The sequence below is a fragment of the Alexandromys fortis genome, unplaced genomic scaffold (genome assembly GCF_014885135.2).
Source record: "Alexandromys fortis isolate MF-2015 unplaced genomic scaffold, M_Fortis_MF-2015_v1.1 scaffold_92, whole genome shotgun sequence".
NCBI lineage: Eukaryota > Metazoa > Chordata > Mammalia > Rodentia > Cricetidae > Alexandromys > Alexandromys fortis.
The window spans coordinates 3,704,473-3,720,105 of record NW_026067972.1 but is presented as its reverse complement, the minus strand read 5'-3'; the positions used below and the strand labels follow the sequence as shown (position 1 = coordinate 3,720,105).

Sequence of the window (15,633 nt, the reverse complement as noted above, 5' to 3'; positions counted from 1 at the left end):
ACAACGCCGGGCCGCTGCAAAGCTGAGGCGGGATTGCCCCAGCCGGGATAATTTAGCTCGCCCTCGGGAAGGCCCCAGCGTGGAAGGCGGGAGGAGGCGGCCGCGCGTGGACCTGCAGACGCCGGCCTTTCGCCGCAGAGCCCACCTGGTGGTACCTCTCCGCTTGCTCTTCCGGCAGGCGTTGTGAGCGAGTGCGCTTGCGCGCCGGACACTCCGCGCGCCTCGCCGCTGACCGCGCACCGGCCGGCCGGCAGCGGCCCGACGGTTCTGGGGTTGCAGGCGACTTGCAGCTCAGCTCGGCTGCGCACCCGCGAGCAGCAGCATGTCGCGGAGGCGGCATAGTTACGAGAACGATGGTAAGTGCCCTCAGCCTGGCCGCCGCGGGGGGCTGAGAACTGAGGCCAGGCTGCTTTGATCCTCGGGTCTCTAGGGAACAGATAGGCAGCCCTTTCTCCCCGGGAAGGGTTCTGGGAGCCCGGGAAGGAGGTGGCTGGCGCGGCTCGGGTGTGGCTAGTGGCTTCGGGAAAATGACGGCCTCCCCGCTGCCCCAGCTCCTTCGGGTCTTGGGGAAGGAAGGCCTGGTGAGCCCCGTGGGCAGACCCGACCTGGTGTCCGCCGACACGTAAGACTTGACCATTCACTGCTGAGCTTGGAAATGCACGTGTGTCTGGGGCTGTCCCTTAGGATCAGTTAGTGACGGGGATGTAGTGGACCAGTGTTTCCGTTTTAACCCTCCCGGGTGCACCTGGAAGGGACCCTGGGAAGACAAGAAAAGAACAAAGCTGTGACAGAGGTCGGCTGAATTGCAATCTGAGCCCCACTCCTCCACCAGCCACCTTGATTTCCCTGTTCTAAACGTCAAGGAAAGAATTTTGTGTCTTCCCAACACCCCAAGAAACAGACACGTGCTGTTCCGTTGGATTGGCCTTAATCATGTTCCTCTGTTTAAGAAAGTGCAGGAAAACTACCCTGAGTAGACCAGTAAGTCTCACGTCGGCTTTGATAGTCGCCAGCAAGGAGGTCGTTGTGTTGCCACCATAAAAAAACAAGCTCAAGTGTCTGTACCATTACTGCCCTTCAAGGACACAGGCACACACCAGAATGAAACTTGGAGCTGTTGATATTTTTTAAAATACTCTGGAGCCGGGTGGTGGTGCGCGCCTTTAATCCCAGCACTCGGGAGGCTGAGGCAGGTGGTTCTCTGTGAGTTCAAGGCCATCCTGGTCCGCAGAGCTTGTTTTAGAACCTAAGGGTTTAGGTTCAAAACTCGACAGCTGCTATTTACTATGTGATCTTGCCAGAGTCACATGACTTCCTTAAACCTGAGTTTATAATGTGGAGTAATATTAAGCCTTTTCTGAGATACTGTGCTCATCAATAGCTCGTTGTGTTTATCTTATCAACTGTTACTGTCTCAGAGGTAATATACACAGATAAATCCCAACACCATAAGAAAACCGAAGCAATGCAATTGGATTAGCTTTCTCTCTTGGAATGTTAAGACCATCAAGTAGAATTACACATTGTAAGTAGAATTTTTAACAGTGAAGCCCCAGATTTCTGCTAAGGGGTACCTGAGAGAATAGTCTAGGCTGTCAGTGCCCAGATGCACCAGTGCAATTCAGCTCTGCCACATCGGTCAGCATAGCTACCCTCTGTGCTTGGGTTTTTGTGTTTTTTTTTTTTTTTAACATGGTGGTCTCTTGTGTGATTAATGTACAGAACACAGGTTTTCTTTGCTGTGCATTTGATTAGTGTACTAATTAGCTTTGGATGAGAGAATTTGTCCTTGGCCTTGTCTCGCTCTTCCCCTTCTCTCTCCTCACTTTACACTTCTTTTCTCCATTCCTTCTCTCACTTCCAGGCTACCTCTGAAGTGAGGGGGAAAGGTCACTGGAGAACCAACTGGAGAATTAGAATATAAATATATAGAAATCCTCTTTTGTTTTGGTTTGGGAGGCTTGCATAACTTTGTGGTTATAATTGGCTTTTTTTTTTTTACCCCAGCTAGCAGCTACATCATTTTCCCAGAGTGGTCTGACTACAGAAGCCTTATAATAAATAGGACAAAGTGATGTAAAATTAAGCATCTCTTAATCAAAATTCACTCTAGCAAGTCACTGAGTAGTGGAAAGGCTGTTTGCAGTTTCTCCAGTAGTACACATTTGGAAACATTTGTTAGAGTTTGATAAACAGTTTAGTGTTCTAAATAAAAAAATGTGGTGCTCTTTAGTGAAGTATCTACAATTTTAAAAAATTCGGATGGCTGTTATAAAGGTGGCTTAAGATTTTAAAGGCATCAAATAGATCTGAGTATTTCTGGGTTATTGTCAGCTCTACTCTGACTTTCCCTATATTGGACTGTGGAGCAGTGGCATCTGCATCTTTATTCTCTCTCCTTGAATTTAGCAATCTGGTTACAAAATATTTGAAGGAAAAGGCCTCAGTACTGAATGTATAATGTATAGTCACCCCCCTCCCATTCCTTAAATGATACACTATCACAACTACTCACATAACACTTATATTAGGTAGTATAGAGATAATGTAAAGTATCACAATATTCATAGATCATGAGCAAATAGCAGCACTTTATAGAAGGGACATGAGTATCCTCAAGTTTCGGTGTCTGAGTTGGAACCTCATGGACTTACTGAACAATTTCCTAATTACTTACAGTACAGTAGCAGACGGTATAACAGTGGAGGCTCCCTCCCATGTATCAATGAAGTGTAGTGTAATTCATCCTACGATCACAGGATTGTGGAGAACAAAGTGAGGTAAAGGGTACAGGGACCACAGAGAGAGACTGGTCAGGTAAGGCCTCCCTGCAGATGGGCTGTGACATGAGTGATGTAAGGAACAAGCCATATGGATGCTTGAGAAAGCAGAGGTCGAAAGGAAACCATGAGGGTAGCGCTCAGGTTAGAGATTTCTGTCATGTTCAGAGAAGAGCAAGGAGGTCGTTGTTGGTAGAAGTTAAGAGAGGTAAGAGCAGAGAATTTAGATGAGGCTCTTTCTTACCTTACTGGGCCATTTTAAACATTTCTGCTAGGACAATATACTACTGGAGAGCCACAGAGGTAGTATCAGATAAAGTTCCTGTAGTTTATTTAGAGACACAGAAAGGGCTATCCTAAATGGAAAGTACCAAATCTGTCGTAGTCTTAGACACTTAAGACAGGCTCTATGTGACTGCCCTGTAGTCCTACTGTCTGGAAGTACGTAGTCCAGACTGGAACTATCATGTCCTGGTTGTAGCCTAGGTTAGCTGCCCCTATGTTCCCCCAAGATGTGGACCACTATGTCTGGCAGTCATCGATTCCTTTAAAATGTCTCTGAACCTCTTCAATTACTGTTGAAAATAAATTTTATCAGTGTTAAGTCTACTGTTTTATCGTTAAAAAGGAATTTAGGTGGTTCAAAATCTTAGTCAAAAGTCCAGAAAACCTGTTTAATCTACTTCTTCCACTTAGGTCTTTATCTTTTAGTGATTGATGTTTTTAAATTTAACTGTAGAAAGAAAAACTGAAGAGAAGTGAAAGGCTTGTTATGCTGAGGGATAGTATACTTTGTTTCAGCGGTGATTTTTTTTTAAGCAATAGAAACATTACCTTGTATTCAATAATACGATGACAAAAAGAAGCATATCTGCTCAGACCCTGTAGTGTGGACCACTCAGAGTGAAAACAACACAGTAATTCTTAGTTACTTTCCGGTTTTGTCTTTGGAGCTCTACAACTCAAATTTGGGTGCTGCATGGGTTGGAGGGCGGTGGGCAGTGATTAAGGCCATCTTGAAGTACATTTCTTTTTTTTCCTCTGATAATTTTTTATTACTTTATAAATAATAGGAATCAAAATTTCCACTTCCTCCTCCCACTTCCCTCTCAGTGGTGATATTTTTAATCAATTAAATTTTTGTTTTATATCTGTAGTCAAAGTATATTACTTTTCTTGGCTGGGTTTTGTTACTTTTTTCTTTTATTTATGGTGTTGTTTTTTTGTCTACTTTGTGGATCCAAACACATCTGATCCTAATAAGGGTATAGGAAATAGTACCGTGTATCTGTGTAACATTAGGTTCACGTTGCAGTGGGAACATTATTTAGTGTCTTGCTTGTTTGTTCTGTTGTCACTTCCTCCACCACCATTTGGTGGCCCTGTGTGTCCTGAAACTGACTGTGTGTACCAGGTTGGCTTCAAACTCAGATCTGCCTGCCTCTGCCGCCAGAGTGCCAGGATTAAAGGTGTGCACCATCATGCCAGGGTGTTTTTTGTTGTTTTAAGAGCCCTTGGATGGTCGTTAGCAAAGGTCTCTTTGCTGCACTAGCTAGTGTGTAAAGCAACATGTAATTTTAACAAATCTATTGTGAAACTTACCTGGCCATGTTTTAAAGCCTGTTTTGGACTATAGTGCCACCATAGACTTGTTTCTTATTCGTTGTTCAGGGTATGAAAATGTTCAACTCATTCCCCAAAGAGTGTTTTAAGTTTTCTCTTTAGAGTGTCTAAGATAGTGATTCTCAACTTTTCTAATGCTGTGACCCTTCATACAACTCCTCATGTGGTAACCCCAACCGTAAAATTATTTTGTTGCTACTTCATGACTAATTTTGCTACTGTTATGAACTGTAAATACCTGATGTCTGAGATTTGACCTCCAAAGTATCTACCTGCCCTTTTCTTACTCCAGCTGATTTTTTTTTCCTCATGGATGTGACCAGGGTCGTTGATCAAGGAGCTCCAGGGATCTGCCCCTCTGCATGCTCTCTGCCCCTTCAGGTTACAGACAGGTGTGATTCTCATGGTTGCTCAGCAGGCACCTTGCCCCTTTCCAAACAGTATGGGTGTTGTATATGTGCACGTGGTGTGTGTGCCATGTAGAGGCCATTGGGTGCCCTCCTCTATCACCCTCTGCCTTACTAGGCTGAAGCTGCAACTCACCACTGTGGCTGGCTAGTGAGCCCCAACTATCCTCATGTCTCTACTCCCCGGAGTACTGAGTTTAGGGGGTGTGTGGGGCGGGGAGTACTGCATGGCTGTACTGGCTTCTTTTTATCTAGTTAGGGTGATGAAATGCCATGATTGAAACAACTTGGGGAAGAAAAGGTTTATTTCAGCTTATGCTTCCAAGTATATACTTCCATCATTGAGAGAAGTTAGGGCAGGAATCTGGGGGTAGGAGCTGGTGCAGAGGCCATGGAGGATTGCTGCCTACTAGCTTACTCCCCATGGTTTGCTCAGCCTGCTTTCTTCTTTGTGTTGTCTTCACTTTTTTTTTTTCTCTTGAGGTGGTGTCTCTACATAGCCCTAGCTCTCCTAGAACTCACTAAGACAAGCTGATTCCAAACTCAAGAGATCCACCTCCCACCTCCCTCTCTCCTGATAGTGTTAGTATTAAAGGCGTGCTCCACCATATCTTGCTCGGCCTGCTTTCTTGTAAAACCCAGGACTACCAACCAGTTCAGGGATGGCTCCACCTGCAATGGGTGGGTTCTCCTCCATCAGTCACTAATTAAGGAAATGCTCTGCAGCTTGTCTACAGCCCAGTCTTGTAGAGGCGTTTTCTCGATTGGGGCTCCCTCCTCTCAAATGACTAGGCTGTGTCAAGTTGACATAAAAAAGGCTTACAAGAGGACCTGGAAGGGTTGTTTTGAAGACAGAAATGGTTGCAAACTGGAACAAGTTAACTGTATAATCAGGAGGGATTTGGGGTGTGATAACGGATTGGTATAATAGATGGGCCAGAAGGAAGGAAAGAGTTTAGTAAGGTTTAGCTGCTCTCATTCATCTAGTGTTTGGCTTTGTATTCTCTGAACCTCATCTAAAATCTGGTTCTGAATAATAATAAGAGCACGGCTGCATTGTGCATTCTGAGGCTGTTTCTTGGCATCAGCACTGTTAATGTTTAGGGTCATAGCTTAAATAAATCTCCAAAGATTCAACTAGTTTTTGCATCCTTACTTCATCAGGTTATGCAGCAATTTAGTTACGTCATCAAATTAACAAGTACTATTGACACTGTCGGGTTGAGGAACCAACAATAAGGGTCAGTAAGCAAGTTAAAAGAACAGGAGCAGCAGTCTTCAGACTTCAGGTGTTTAGATGTTGGTGCCATCCCAGTGTATCCACAGAAATGGACATAGCTGCCTGGACACTGTTTATACAAAATTTAACTGAAAAAAAAAATGCCTCCTGACAGTATTGTTTATAGTGACCTCGGTAATAGAGATGATGTGAGGCCTTGGAAAGATAGCTCAGCAGTTAAGAGTACTGCCTGTACGTCTCGAGAACCTGGGTTCAGTTCCTAGCACTCACAGTGTATCTCACAGAAGTCCATAACTCCAGTTACAGGGCTATGATGCCCTCTTCTGGCCTCCACAGGCTCCAGACATATAAGTGGTACATAGTTATACATGTAGCCCAAACATCTGTACATATAAAATAATAAAAAATTTTAAAAATTTATATATAGAGAGATGGGGGGTTCTGGAGGGTTGGCTCAACCATTGAAAGCATTTACTACACAATTATAAGACCTGGAATTTGGGTATCAGCACTCTTGGAAGCTAGCCTTGCAGTATATGCCTTTAACCCCAGCTTCAAGGGAGAGTGGAGACAGGAGGATCACTAGGACTTGCTGGCTATCAGTCTAGCTATTTAGAAGAGTGAGCCCCTAGGTTCGGGAAAGACCTTGCCTTGAAGGACTAGCATGGTGGAGGACACCCAGCACCCTCTCCTGGCTTTATGTGAGTGTACATCCTCTCACGTACGCACAGGCACACAAAAGAATGCGGGATAGAGATTGTCCAGGTACCTAGCCTAGTTAGAACACTATTGGTTAGAGCTACTCTTAAAAATACGGCCTGATAGAAAAGTGATTAAAGCCTAAGGTGACAAGATATTTATAGTGATTCATTATTTAACATCATATATAGCTTTTTTAATTTTTTTAAAACTTTTTTTAATGTTGCTGAACTAGGTGGGCAGCCTCACAAAAGGAGGAAGACCTCTGATGCAAATGAAACTGAAGATCATTTGGAGTCTTTAATATGCAAAGTAGGGGAAAAGGTATGCACCAAGCCCAGGGGTTAGGGTTGTGATTAACAGCTTTGATTAATTTCTGAAGTTGTACTGGGTAATATAAGTTATGGACAAAGCTTGATTTATTACTGCACATCTGTATCCCAATGTGAATGTGTTTTGGAACTCCTAGGATTCAGATTGTTAAGGTTTTTCAGTAAGTTATTTTTATTAGACAAACCTTAAAATAGACCTAGGGATAGTCCTCAATGTGATGACTTGGATGCCCAAGACAGTAGTGGGTTGCTAGTGACAGATGTTAGACTATTCTGAAGATTTTGTTGGCTCTTTTTACGTAGAATGTGTTTCTAATGAACAATAACTACTAGAATTGACTGATGCTAAGAGACTTCTTCACAAAATTGTCTTTAGTTCTTAGGAAGACCTTAGTGTTTTCATGGTATTCCAGGAATTTTAACTTTAGTTCACTGATTGCTTTGAATGCTAACAGATAATTAACATATGTCCTCTGCAGAGTGCCTGCTCTTTGGAGAGCAATCTAGAAGGCTTGGCTGGTGTTCTGGAAGCTGATCTTCCTAACTACAAGAGCAAGATCTTAAGGCTTCTTTGTACAGTGTATGTATGTAAAAGATTTTTGGATCCAGGTGATGATGTATTATCTACTCTTACATGCTTTGGGGGATGTGCAGAGGATGTGCTTACGTTGCATGTCTCGGGCCTCCCTATGTCCTGAAACTCATCTCATGAAATGCTCATTTTTGTTTGACCCTTTGCTGAACTTATTTTTTTAACTTATTTTTTAAGTGATTAAACAGAACTAAAATGAAGTATTTTCCGTATGTTTTCTTTCTTAGAATTTAAAAATCATTTGAGTTAATTTTTTAACCAGAAAATATATGAGAAAGTAGATGTCTTTCTTTTTCAGTTAGAGCCCTTTCCCCCACCAAGGAATGCACATCTGTGTGTTTAAAGTAGAATTGAGTTGGTTTTATTTATTTATTTATTTTTCCTTTTTTTATCAGTAGACCCAAATATATTGGACAACTTGTAAATCAAGTGAGTGGCCTTCCTTGAAGACTGAAGATGCTTTTGAATCTTTTTGAGGACATAAGTGTCCTTGATGCTACAGTTACCATTTCAGTCATTTCAAAATAATTGTTACCTGTTTGCAGTTCATTTTTAATTTAAAAATATGCATACAAAGCAGAAACTTCTAATAGTTAATTTTTTAAAAAACATTATTTCTTGTGTATGAATGTTTTGAACATCTGTGACTGTGGAGGTCAGAAGAGGGTGTTAGGTACCGTAGAATTGGAGGTATGGGTAGTTGCTAGGAATCCAACTTGAGTCCTCTGCAAGAACAAGATCTCAACTGCTGAGTTCTCCAGACCCGTAGTTAAATTTTGTTTTCAGTTTTCAAAGAAATCCAATCAATTCAGGAAAATGTTTTTCTAGACTAAGAAACAATGAAAACAATTATATTATTATGGTTACCCATATGATGCCCGCTGTTCTGATAGTATGTATTACGGAATTGTTATGCTATTGAAACTGTTGGAAGTCATCTTGTTTATGTAAGGCTGGGCTGGTATTGATTGACAGTGTCCTTTCAATTCTTTTTTTTTTAATTTTACTTAGAGAAAGCCTTAGGGACTAGGTTTATTTTCAATACATGTATTTTTTTTGAGGTCCTAAGTCCTGCCCTGTACTCAGTCAGCATTGTACCTGAGGGGAACAGTATGAACGAATTCTCCACAGAATTGTCATTAGTACTGTTTCCTTTTCGTAGGAAGTGTTGTTGACTTCTTTTAGGCTTACCTTTACTATCCCTTTAAGTTATTTATTTTGTGTGCACACACATGTGGGTGCACATGTGCCTTAATACGTGGTGGTCAGGCAACATGCAGAAGAATCAGTTCTCTCCTTCTGCCGTGTGGACCCTGGGGTTGAACTCAGGTTGGCAAGAGCCTCAACCCGCTGAGCCATCTAGCTATCCTCAGCGTTGTCTCAACTATATTAGCATACCCTGTTAAGCATTTCTTATAAGAACTTGGTTGAAGCTGATTTTAATTCTTTATCTTTTATAAGCAATCCAATAATGTTTCTTCAAGTGGAACTCTGGTCCCATGGTACTTGGTTAGCCAAGTTTAGAAATGCCCAGTACTCTGTTCCCCTTAATGATTCTGCATTAAAGAATCTGTTTCACATTACCATGGAAACCATTTTCTGTTGAATTGTTATTTCCACTCAATACATTTGAAGAAAAACTGGTCTAACATTAGTTGTGTTAATTTTGGTGTGATAACTTCACAAGTAACTTAACTCTTGAATTAACTACAGTGAAAAATATTGGGGTCTATATCTGCATACTTTTTCAGTAACACATATGTCATTTCTGAAATCGTTTTCAAAACACAGTTAAAAGTAATTTTGTTCCAAGGCCATTTGATGTTTAAAATGTCATGTACAATTCAACAGCTTAACATAAAACCTTTGTTTTGGGATTGTCTTGTATGGGTTCTCAAATCAGTGCACGCCTGTTACCTGAGAAGCTGACAATTTATACAACGTTAGTTGGACTGCTGAATGCCAGAAATTACAACTTTGGTGGAGAATTTGTAGAAGCCATGATTCGCCAACTGAAAGAATCACTAAAAGCAAATAACTATAACGAAGCTGTCTATTTGGTAAGTATGTGTGTGTGTGTGTGTGTGTGCTATAAGTTAGTGTTAAAGTGGAGGAAACAAGCTACAGCCAATTAACTATCTTATCATGAATTCTGGTCCTTGCTCATCTCGTAGCCGTTCTTTGGGAGCCATTGTCGCTTACTACTCAATGTGGTCGTTTGTGTTTACTTTGAGTCCTGGTCCTTTTCCTTGTAGCATATGATTCCTTATTTTCTTATATCTTGGTTTCTACAGCACAACTCTTTGTAAACCTGCTAATAATAATAATAATAATAGCATCAACATTGCTCCTGTCTTTGATTCTTGTCTCTCTTTTGCTGGGTTGTCATCTTTTATTCCTTAAATGTGTTTTTTTTTTAATTGCCAGAACCTTACATGATCTGGAGTTGACAGTATTATTATTGTTGTTGTTATTATTATTATGTATACAGCATTCTGCCTGCATGTATGCCTGCTCACCAGAAGAGGGCACCAGATTCAATCATAGATGGTTGTGAGACACCATTGTGTGGTTGCTGGGAATTGGACTCAGGACAGAGTAGCCAGTGCTCTTAACCTCTGAGCCATCTCTCCAGCCCCTTAAATTTCTTTTACAATGATTCTGTCTTTTATTTAAGCTTCTCTTCTGAATCAGTGTCATTCACTCTAATAGCTGTATAAGCCAACTTTATTTTGATGGGGACCCCAAATTTATAACCGTCTCCCACCTCAACCTTTTTCCTGAGTTCTAAACCAGTATCCCAAATAGAGCCCAGAGACTTGTCTTTGCAAGTCCCAAAATTCATGTGCCGCTGGATAAGACATCCAGAAATCTTCCATTGATTGTTAGCTTTTCTGTGCCTCCTTTCTGTCTCCATTCCCTCTCATTCCTCTCCTAGACTCCCTTCTTTGTCCCATGGCCTCTATCTAGCACAGCTTGGAACTTTTTGTGTTCTTAGCTGCTTCCTTACTTGAAATTTGTCCATCGGAAGTCTCTGCCGTTGAATCTATCCATAGTAATAGCACCAAAGTGGCCTTTGTGTAAGTAGGCTCTGCTCCTTCACTCCCTTCCTGTTTTTTTATAGTAGGTGGTCTTAAAATTCTGATACATAAAATGATTCATTGGGCTGCAGGGAGTGAACATTAGAACCTTTTATTTTTTTTAATACAGTTTCATATATGTATTTAACATATTCTGGTCACATTGGTCCCCCATTATCTCTTTTCTCCACCTCCTCTTTCTGTACCCTTTCTAGTTCTTTTTCTACTTTGATGTCTTTTTATACATGTGTGACTCACATGTTTAATTTAGAGTTGCTTACATACAAGTGTAGGTGGTTATTTACTGGAGTATGGGCACCTTACTAATGGCTACACAGCTGAGGAAAACACCTTCTTCCTCAGAAACTGTTAGCTACCACAGCTCCTCAGGAAGGGGTGGGGCCTCATGAGCTCCACCCCTGTCCATGAAGGAATGTTGACCTGCCTAGTCTTGTGTAGGTTTTGTATAGCTACTCTGAGGTTGTGAGTGGTGTGGCCATGTTCCTTCTAGAGACTCCTCCCCAACCTCTGGTTCTTAGGTTCTTTCTGCAACACAGAACTTTTATGTGTCTTGAATGAGACTCCTCCCCAACCTCTGGTTCTTAGGTTCTTTCTGCAACACAGAACTTTTATGTATCTTGAATAGAACGAAATGGAATTAAGTTTCATGTTTGCCCCAGTATGGTTGCCTTCTCTTGTCCTCTGTGTACCTTCCAGGTATATAAAATTACTTGCACAACCCTCTGCCAAGAATGCCCTCCCACTCCCCACTGAGGGCTTTGCTCACCCTTTATAACCTTATCCTTTTCCCCTTGTCATTGGTCCCAAGGGCATGGTTGGTTCTGTTTTGCTTTTGTTTTTGTTTTTTTTCTGTGTAGCCTTGGACCCTGTCCTGGGACTAGCTCTTGTAGACCAGGCTGGCCTCGAACTCTCAGAGATCCGCCTGCCTCTGTCTCCAGAGTGCTGGGATTAAAGGTGTGTGCCACCACCACCCAGCTCCAAGGATACTTTTTTAATTTACCTTTTGGTACAGGAGTCATCTTTTTTTGTTGAGATTATGTTTTTCCCAAATAAGCTATTAAGTTCCCTTAAATGGTATCTTGGATAGTGTTTATTTGACCCTGGCCCAGAGAGGACACCCAGTAAATAGCTCTTTTACTTAAAATTTCCATTTCTATATTTTAGTAGTGAATATTATCCCTAGCCAGACAAAAAGACCAGCCTACTTCAGTAAAATGGAGTATCTAGAATATTTGGCTGTCTGAGTACCTAATGTAGCATAGCATGGAAACCCACAAAACCACAGATTCCTATCCAACATAAGATCTTTGTCACACTACCCAACTTTGCCACTCACTGTACCACAAAAGCTACTGTGGTCAATAAGTAACTGAATGAGTGTGAACTTCTGCAAGTATGGTTATAATGGACACTGAAATTTGAATTCATGTCATTTTGTGTGAGTTTTGTTTTAAGGATTAGAGACTTCTTGGCTCTTAGGTTGTGCAGACAAAAAGTAAGCTAAATGTAGCCATGGGCTTTAGTTTCACAGACATCATAAGGTTGTTTATTCTGTGGCTATCTGAAGGACTGTTAGGTGTAATACAGCTATCCTTTGTCCTTACAGGTCCGTTTTCTGTCTGATCTTGTGAATTGTCATGTGATTGCTGCCCCATCTATGGTTGCTATGTTTGAGAATTTTGTAAGTGTGACTCAGGAAGAAGATGTGCCTCAAGTAAGACATTTTTATGTTGAATCTCTTCCATGAAGCGCTGTACCAGATTCCCCCACCCCACTGATAACTCTTTAGCAGCAATAAACAGGTTATCACACTATAATGCTTAATATCTGAAGGGCAAGTTCACTGGCTTACTAGTGGATTCTCTTAACATCATTGTGTTAATTCAAATGATTTTAAAAGATTATAACTATATAACTAGAAATCCTCTAGACGAGACAGATATTTTATTTGAGCCCTATTAAAAAGTCTCCCCAGGATCACGTTTTTGAATAAAACAATATGGAGCTGGGGAGTTGTCTAGCTCAGTTGCAGAATGATTGCCTAGCATCTGTTAGCCGTTGAGTTTGATCCCTAACACTGGAAAGAAAGAATAGTGAATGAATGAATAAAATTAACCAGCATTCTTTTTTAACTTTCCTTTTTAAACTTTCTTTAGGTGCGAAAGGATTGGTATGTGTATGCGTTTCTGTCGTCTTTGCCCTGGGTTGGAAAAGAGTTGTACGAAAAGAAAGATGCAGAAATGGACCGCATCTTCTCCAACACTGAAAGTTATCTTAAGTAAGGGCACATAGTTCACATGTTCTTTGTTGTTTGTGTAAAGGTATCATGCTGGTATAATTAATGTCTTAAGTTCTCTGTTAGCAGTGACACCAGTTCAGTTCCTGAAAATTTTCTGTATTAAATGTCATTCTCCTGCTGCCATAACTCACATAACTCTCAGTACTTGCTAGTGTAAGAAGTTGGTATCGTGTCGGTATTGTTTCACATATGGTTGTGAAAGACAACACCATGGTGGAAATCTCCATTAGTGTCCTAGTGTGCACATGCTTAAAGGTCACCTGGACTACTTAGAATCACACTTCTGCCCAGGCTGTGGAATGACTGGAAGAGGTTCAGACATGTGATCACTAATGTGTTATGAGGAGAAGCACTGCCCTTGTACGAAGGTTTATTTCATATACATTAATCCTAAACCAAACCCTTCTCCGTGACAACATAAGAACTTGCTTTATCTTGTTAGATACCATGAAGTTATGAGTCTTGTTAGTAAACATGCCTAATTGTTTCATAGCATGATGATGACAGTGCTGTTTGTTCCTTTAGCTTCCACAGGTTGATCTTGTCATACTTGTGTGGATACCATTTTTAACTGCTTTATTCAGTACAAATAAATATGGCAACTAAAGACTTTTCCATGTCTATGTGCATGCGTATGTGTGTGTGAAAGAGAGAATATACTTAATTTTATTCAAATGATAATCTTCACATTATCTTGATGACATATAGACCATTATCAGTATGTTGCTATCTGATGGATAAAAATGTTTTTCATTGCTTTAACTAATCATGAAAACCATTGAATGTCTTTTATGTTTCTAAAGCTTAAGTGTAGATTTTCCTTTTTACCTTTAGAAGACGCCAGAAGACTCATGTGCCCATGTTACAAGTTTGGACTGCTGATAAACCACATCCACAAGAAGAGGTGAATTGATTTCCGTCTCGTGATAGACACACAGCTCTTATGTGATGCTTATCTCTTTAGCATGCCCAACTGAGTCACCAGCCCTGACAACCTGAATTCAGTTGCTGGGATCCACAGGTAGAAGGAGGAAACTGATTCCTACAAGTTGTCCTCTGACCTCTGAGCGTGCGCTATGGCCCATGTGCCACACAAATACATTAAGCCGCGATTTTTTAAAACGCTCAAACTATTGTATTTGTATATCTTAGCTAGGTTTCTAAATATTTCCAGTGAGGAATTCATTTCCTCGGAGTCTTCAGCATAGAGGGGTATTTAATGTATGTTAGAATGTTATTGAAATAGTCCCTTGCTTTTTAGAATATCAGTTTTCACAGACTTGACACATGTTAGATCTAAATACTCAATTTTAAATAGCAGCGTAAACAGCCCCAAATGTGCTTCTGAAACAAGCTGTGGAGTGAAAATGGAGAGTGAGCCGCTCCATGGGTAGAGCAGCCTGAGCTAGAGCTCGAGCCGTAGTGACAGAGAGGAAGACCTTTCAAGTTGTCCTCTGACCTCATTGTGCACAATGTGGCAAGTGTGTGCACGCTACTCTAATTTTAAAATTTTAAGGAAAAACAAAAACTTAATGCCCTTCTTTTCTACTATATGAAATACTAAATTAGTCTACTTTGTCCTGCATTTTAGAGAGAAGATGTTTTCTGAACTGTCTAGCCGAAATGTTTATATTAAATGTTAAAATCTCCTTTTAGTATTTAGATTGCCTATGGGCCCAGATTCAGAAATTGAAAAAGGACCGGTGGCAGGAAAGGCACATCCTAAGACCCTACCTTGCCTTTGACAGCATCCTCTGTGAAGCGTTACAGCACAATCTGCCTCCTTTCACACCACCACCTCACACGGAGGACTCGGTGTACCCGATGCCCAGGGTCATCTTCAGAATGTTTGACTACACAGATGACCCAGAGGTACGTGAGTGGCAAAGCGTTCCAGGAAGGACCTGGCTTGCAGTGTCCTTGTGATTTAGTGTCCTTTGACTCGTATTTTAGATATTGTCTTTTTTTTTCCCCCCAGGGACTTGTTTTGTTTTGTTTTTTATTGTTTTTATTAAACCAAACATTTTTGTCCACTCCTTCCTTCCTTCCCCCTCTCCTAATACACTCTCCCATGGCCCTCATGCTCCCAGTTTATTCAGGAGATCTTATCTTTTTCTCCTTCCTCTGTAGATCCATAATATGTCTCTCTTAGTGTCCTCTTTGTTTTCTAGGTTCTCTGGGGTGTGTACTGTAGGCTGGTTTTTCTTTGCTTTATGAGCGAGTACATATTATATTTGTCTTTCTGGGTCTGGTTGCCTCACTTAACATGTTTTTTTTCCTAGATCCATTCATTTGCCTGCAAATTTCAAAATGTCATTATTTTATACCATTGAGCAGTACTCATTGTGTAAATGTACCACATTTTCTTTATCCATTCTTTGGTTGAGGAGCATCTAAGTTGTTTCCTGTTTCTGGCTATTACATGTCCTTATGAGCATCCTTTAGGTATATGGCCAAAAGTGGTATTGCTGGTTTTTGAGGTATATTGTTTCCTAGTTTTCTGAGAAATCGTCATACTGATTTCCAAAACAGTTGTACAAGTTTGCACTCCCACCAGCAA

General features: G+C 41.1%; 1 protein-coding gene across 1 annotated transcript in view; it reads left to right on the top strand.

Moving 5' to 3' along the window:
- The first annotated feature begins 11 nt into the window (after positions 1-11).
- Positions 12-15,633, top strand: part of Ncbp1 (nuclear cap binding protein subunit 1) — a 35,395-nt gene continuing 19,773 nt past the window's right edge. Inside the window, exons 1-8 of the mRNA XM_050156156.1 lie at positions 12-356; positions 6,985-7,073; positions 7,561-7,661; positions 9,577-9,733; positions 12,381-12,488; positions 12,931-13,052; positions 13,908-13,977; positions 14,730-14,945. Coding sequence (XP_050012113.1) covers positions 323-356; positions 6,985-7,073; positions 7,561-7,661; positions 9,577-9,733; positions 12,381-12,488; positions 12,931-13,052; positions 13,908-13,977; positions 14,730-14,945 — 897 coding nt within the window. The 5' untranslated portion in view covers positions 12-322. The remainder of the gene's footprint in view (positions 357-6,984; positions 7,074-7,560; positions 7,662-9,576; positions 9,734-12,380; positions 12,489-12,930; positions 13,053-13,907; positions 13,978-14,729; positions 14,946-15,633) is intronic.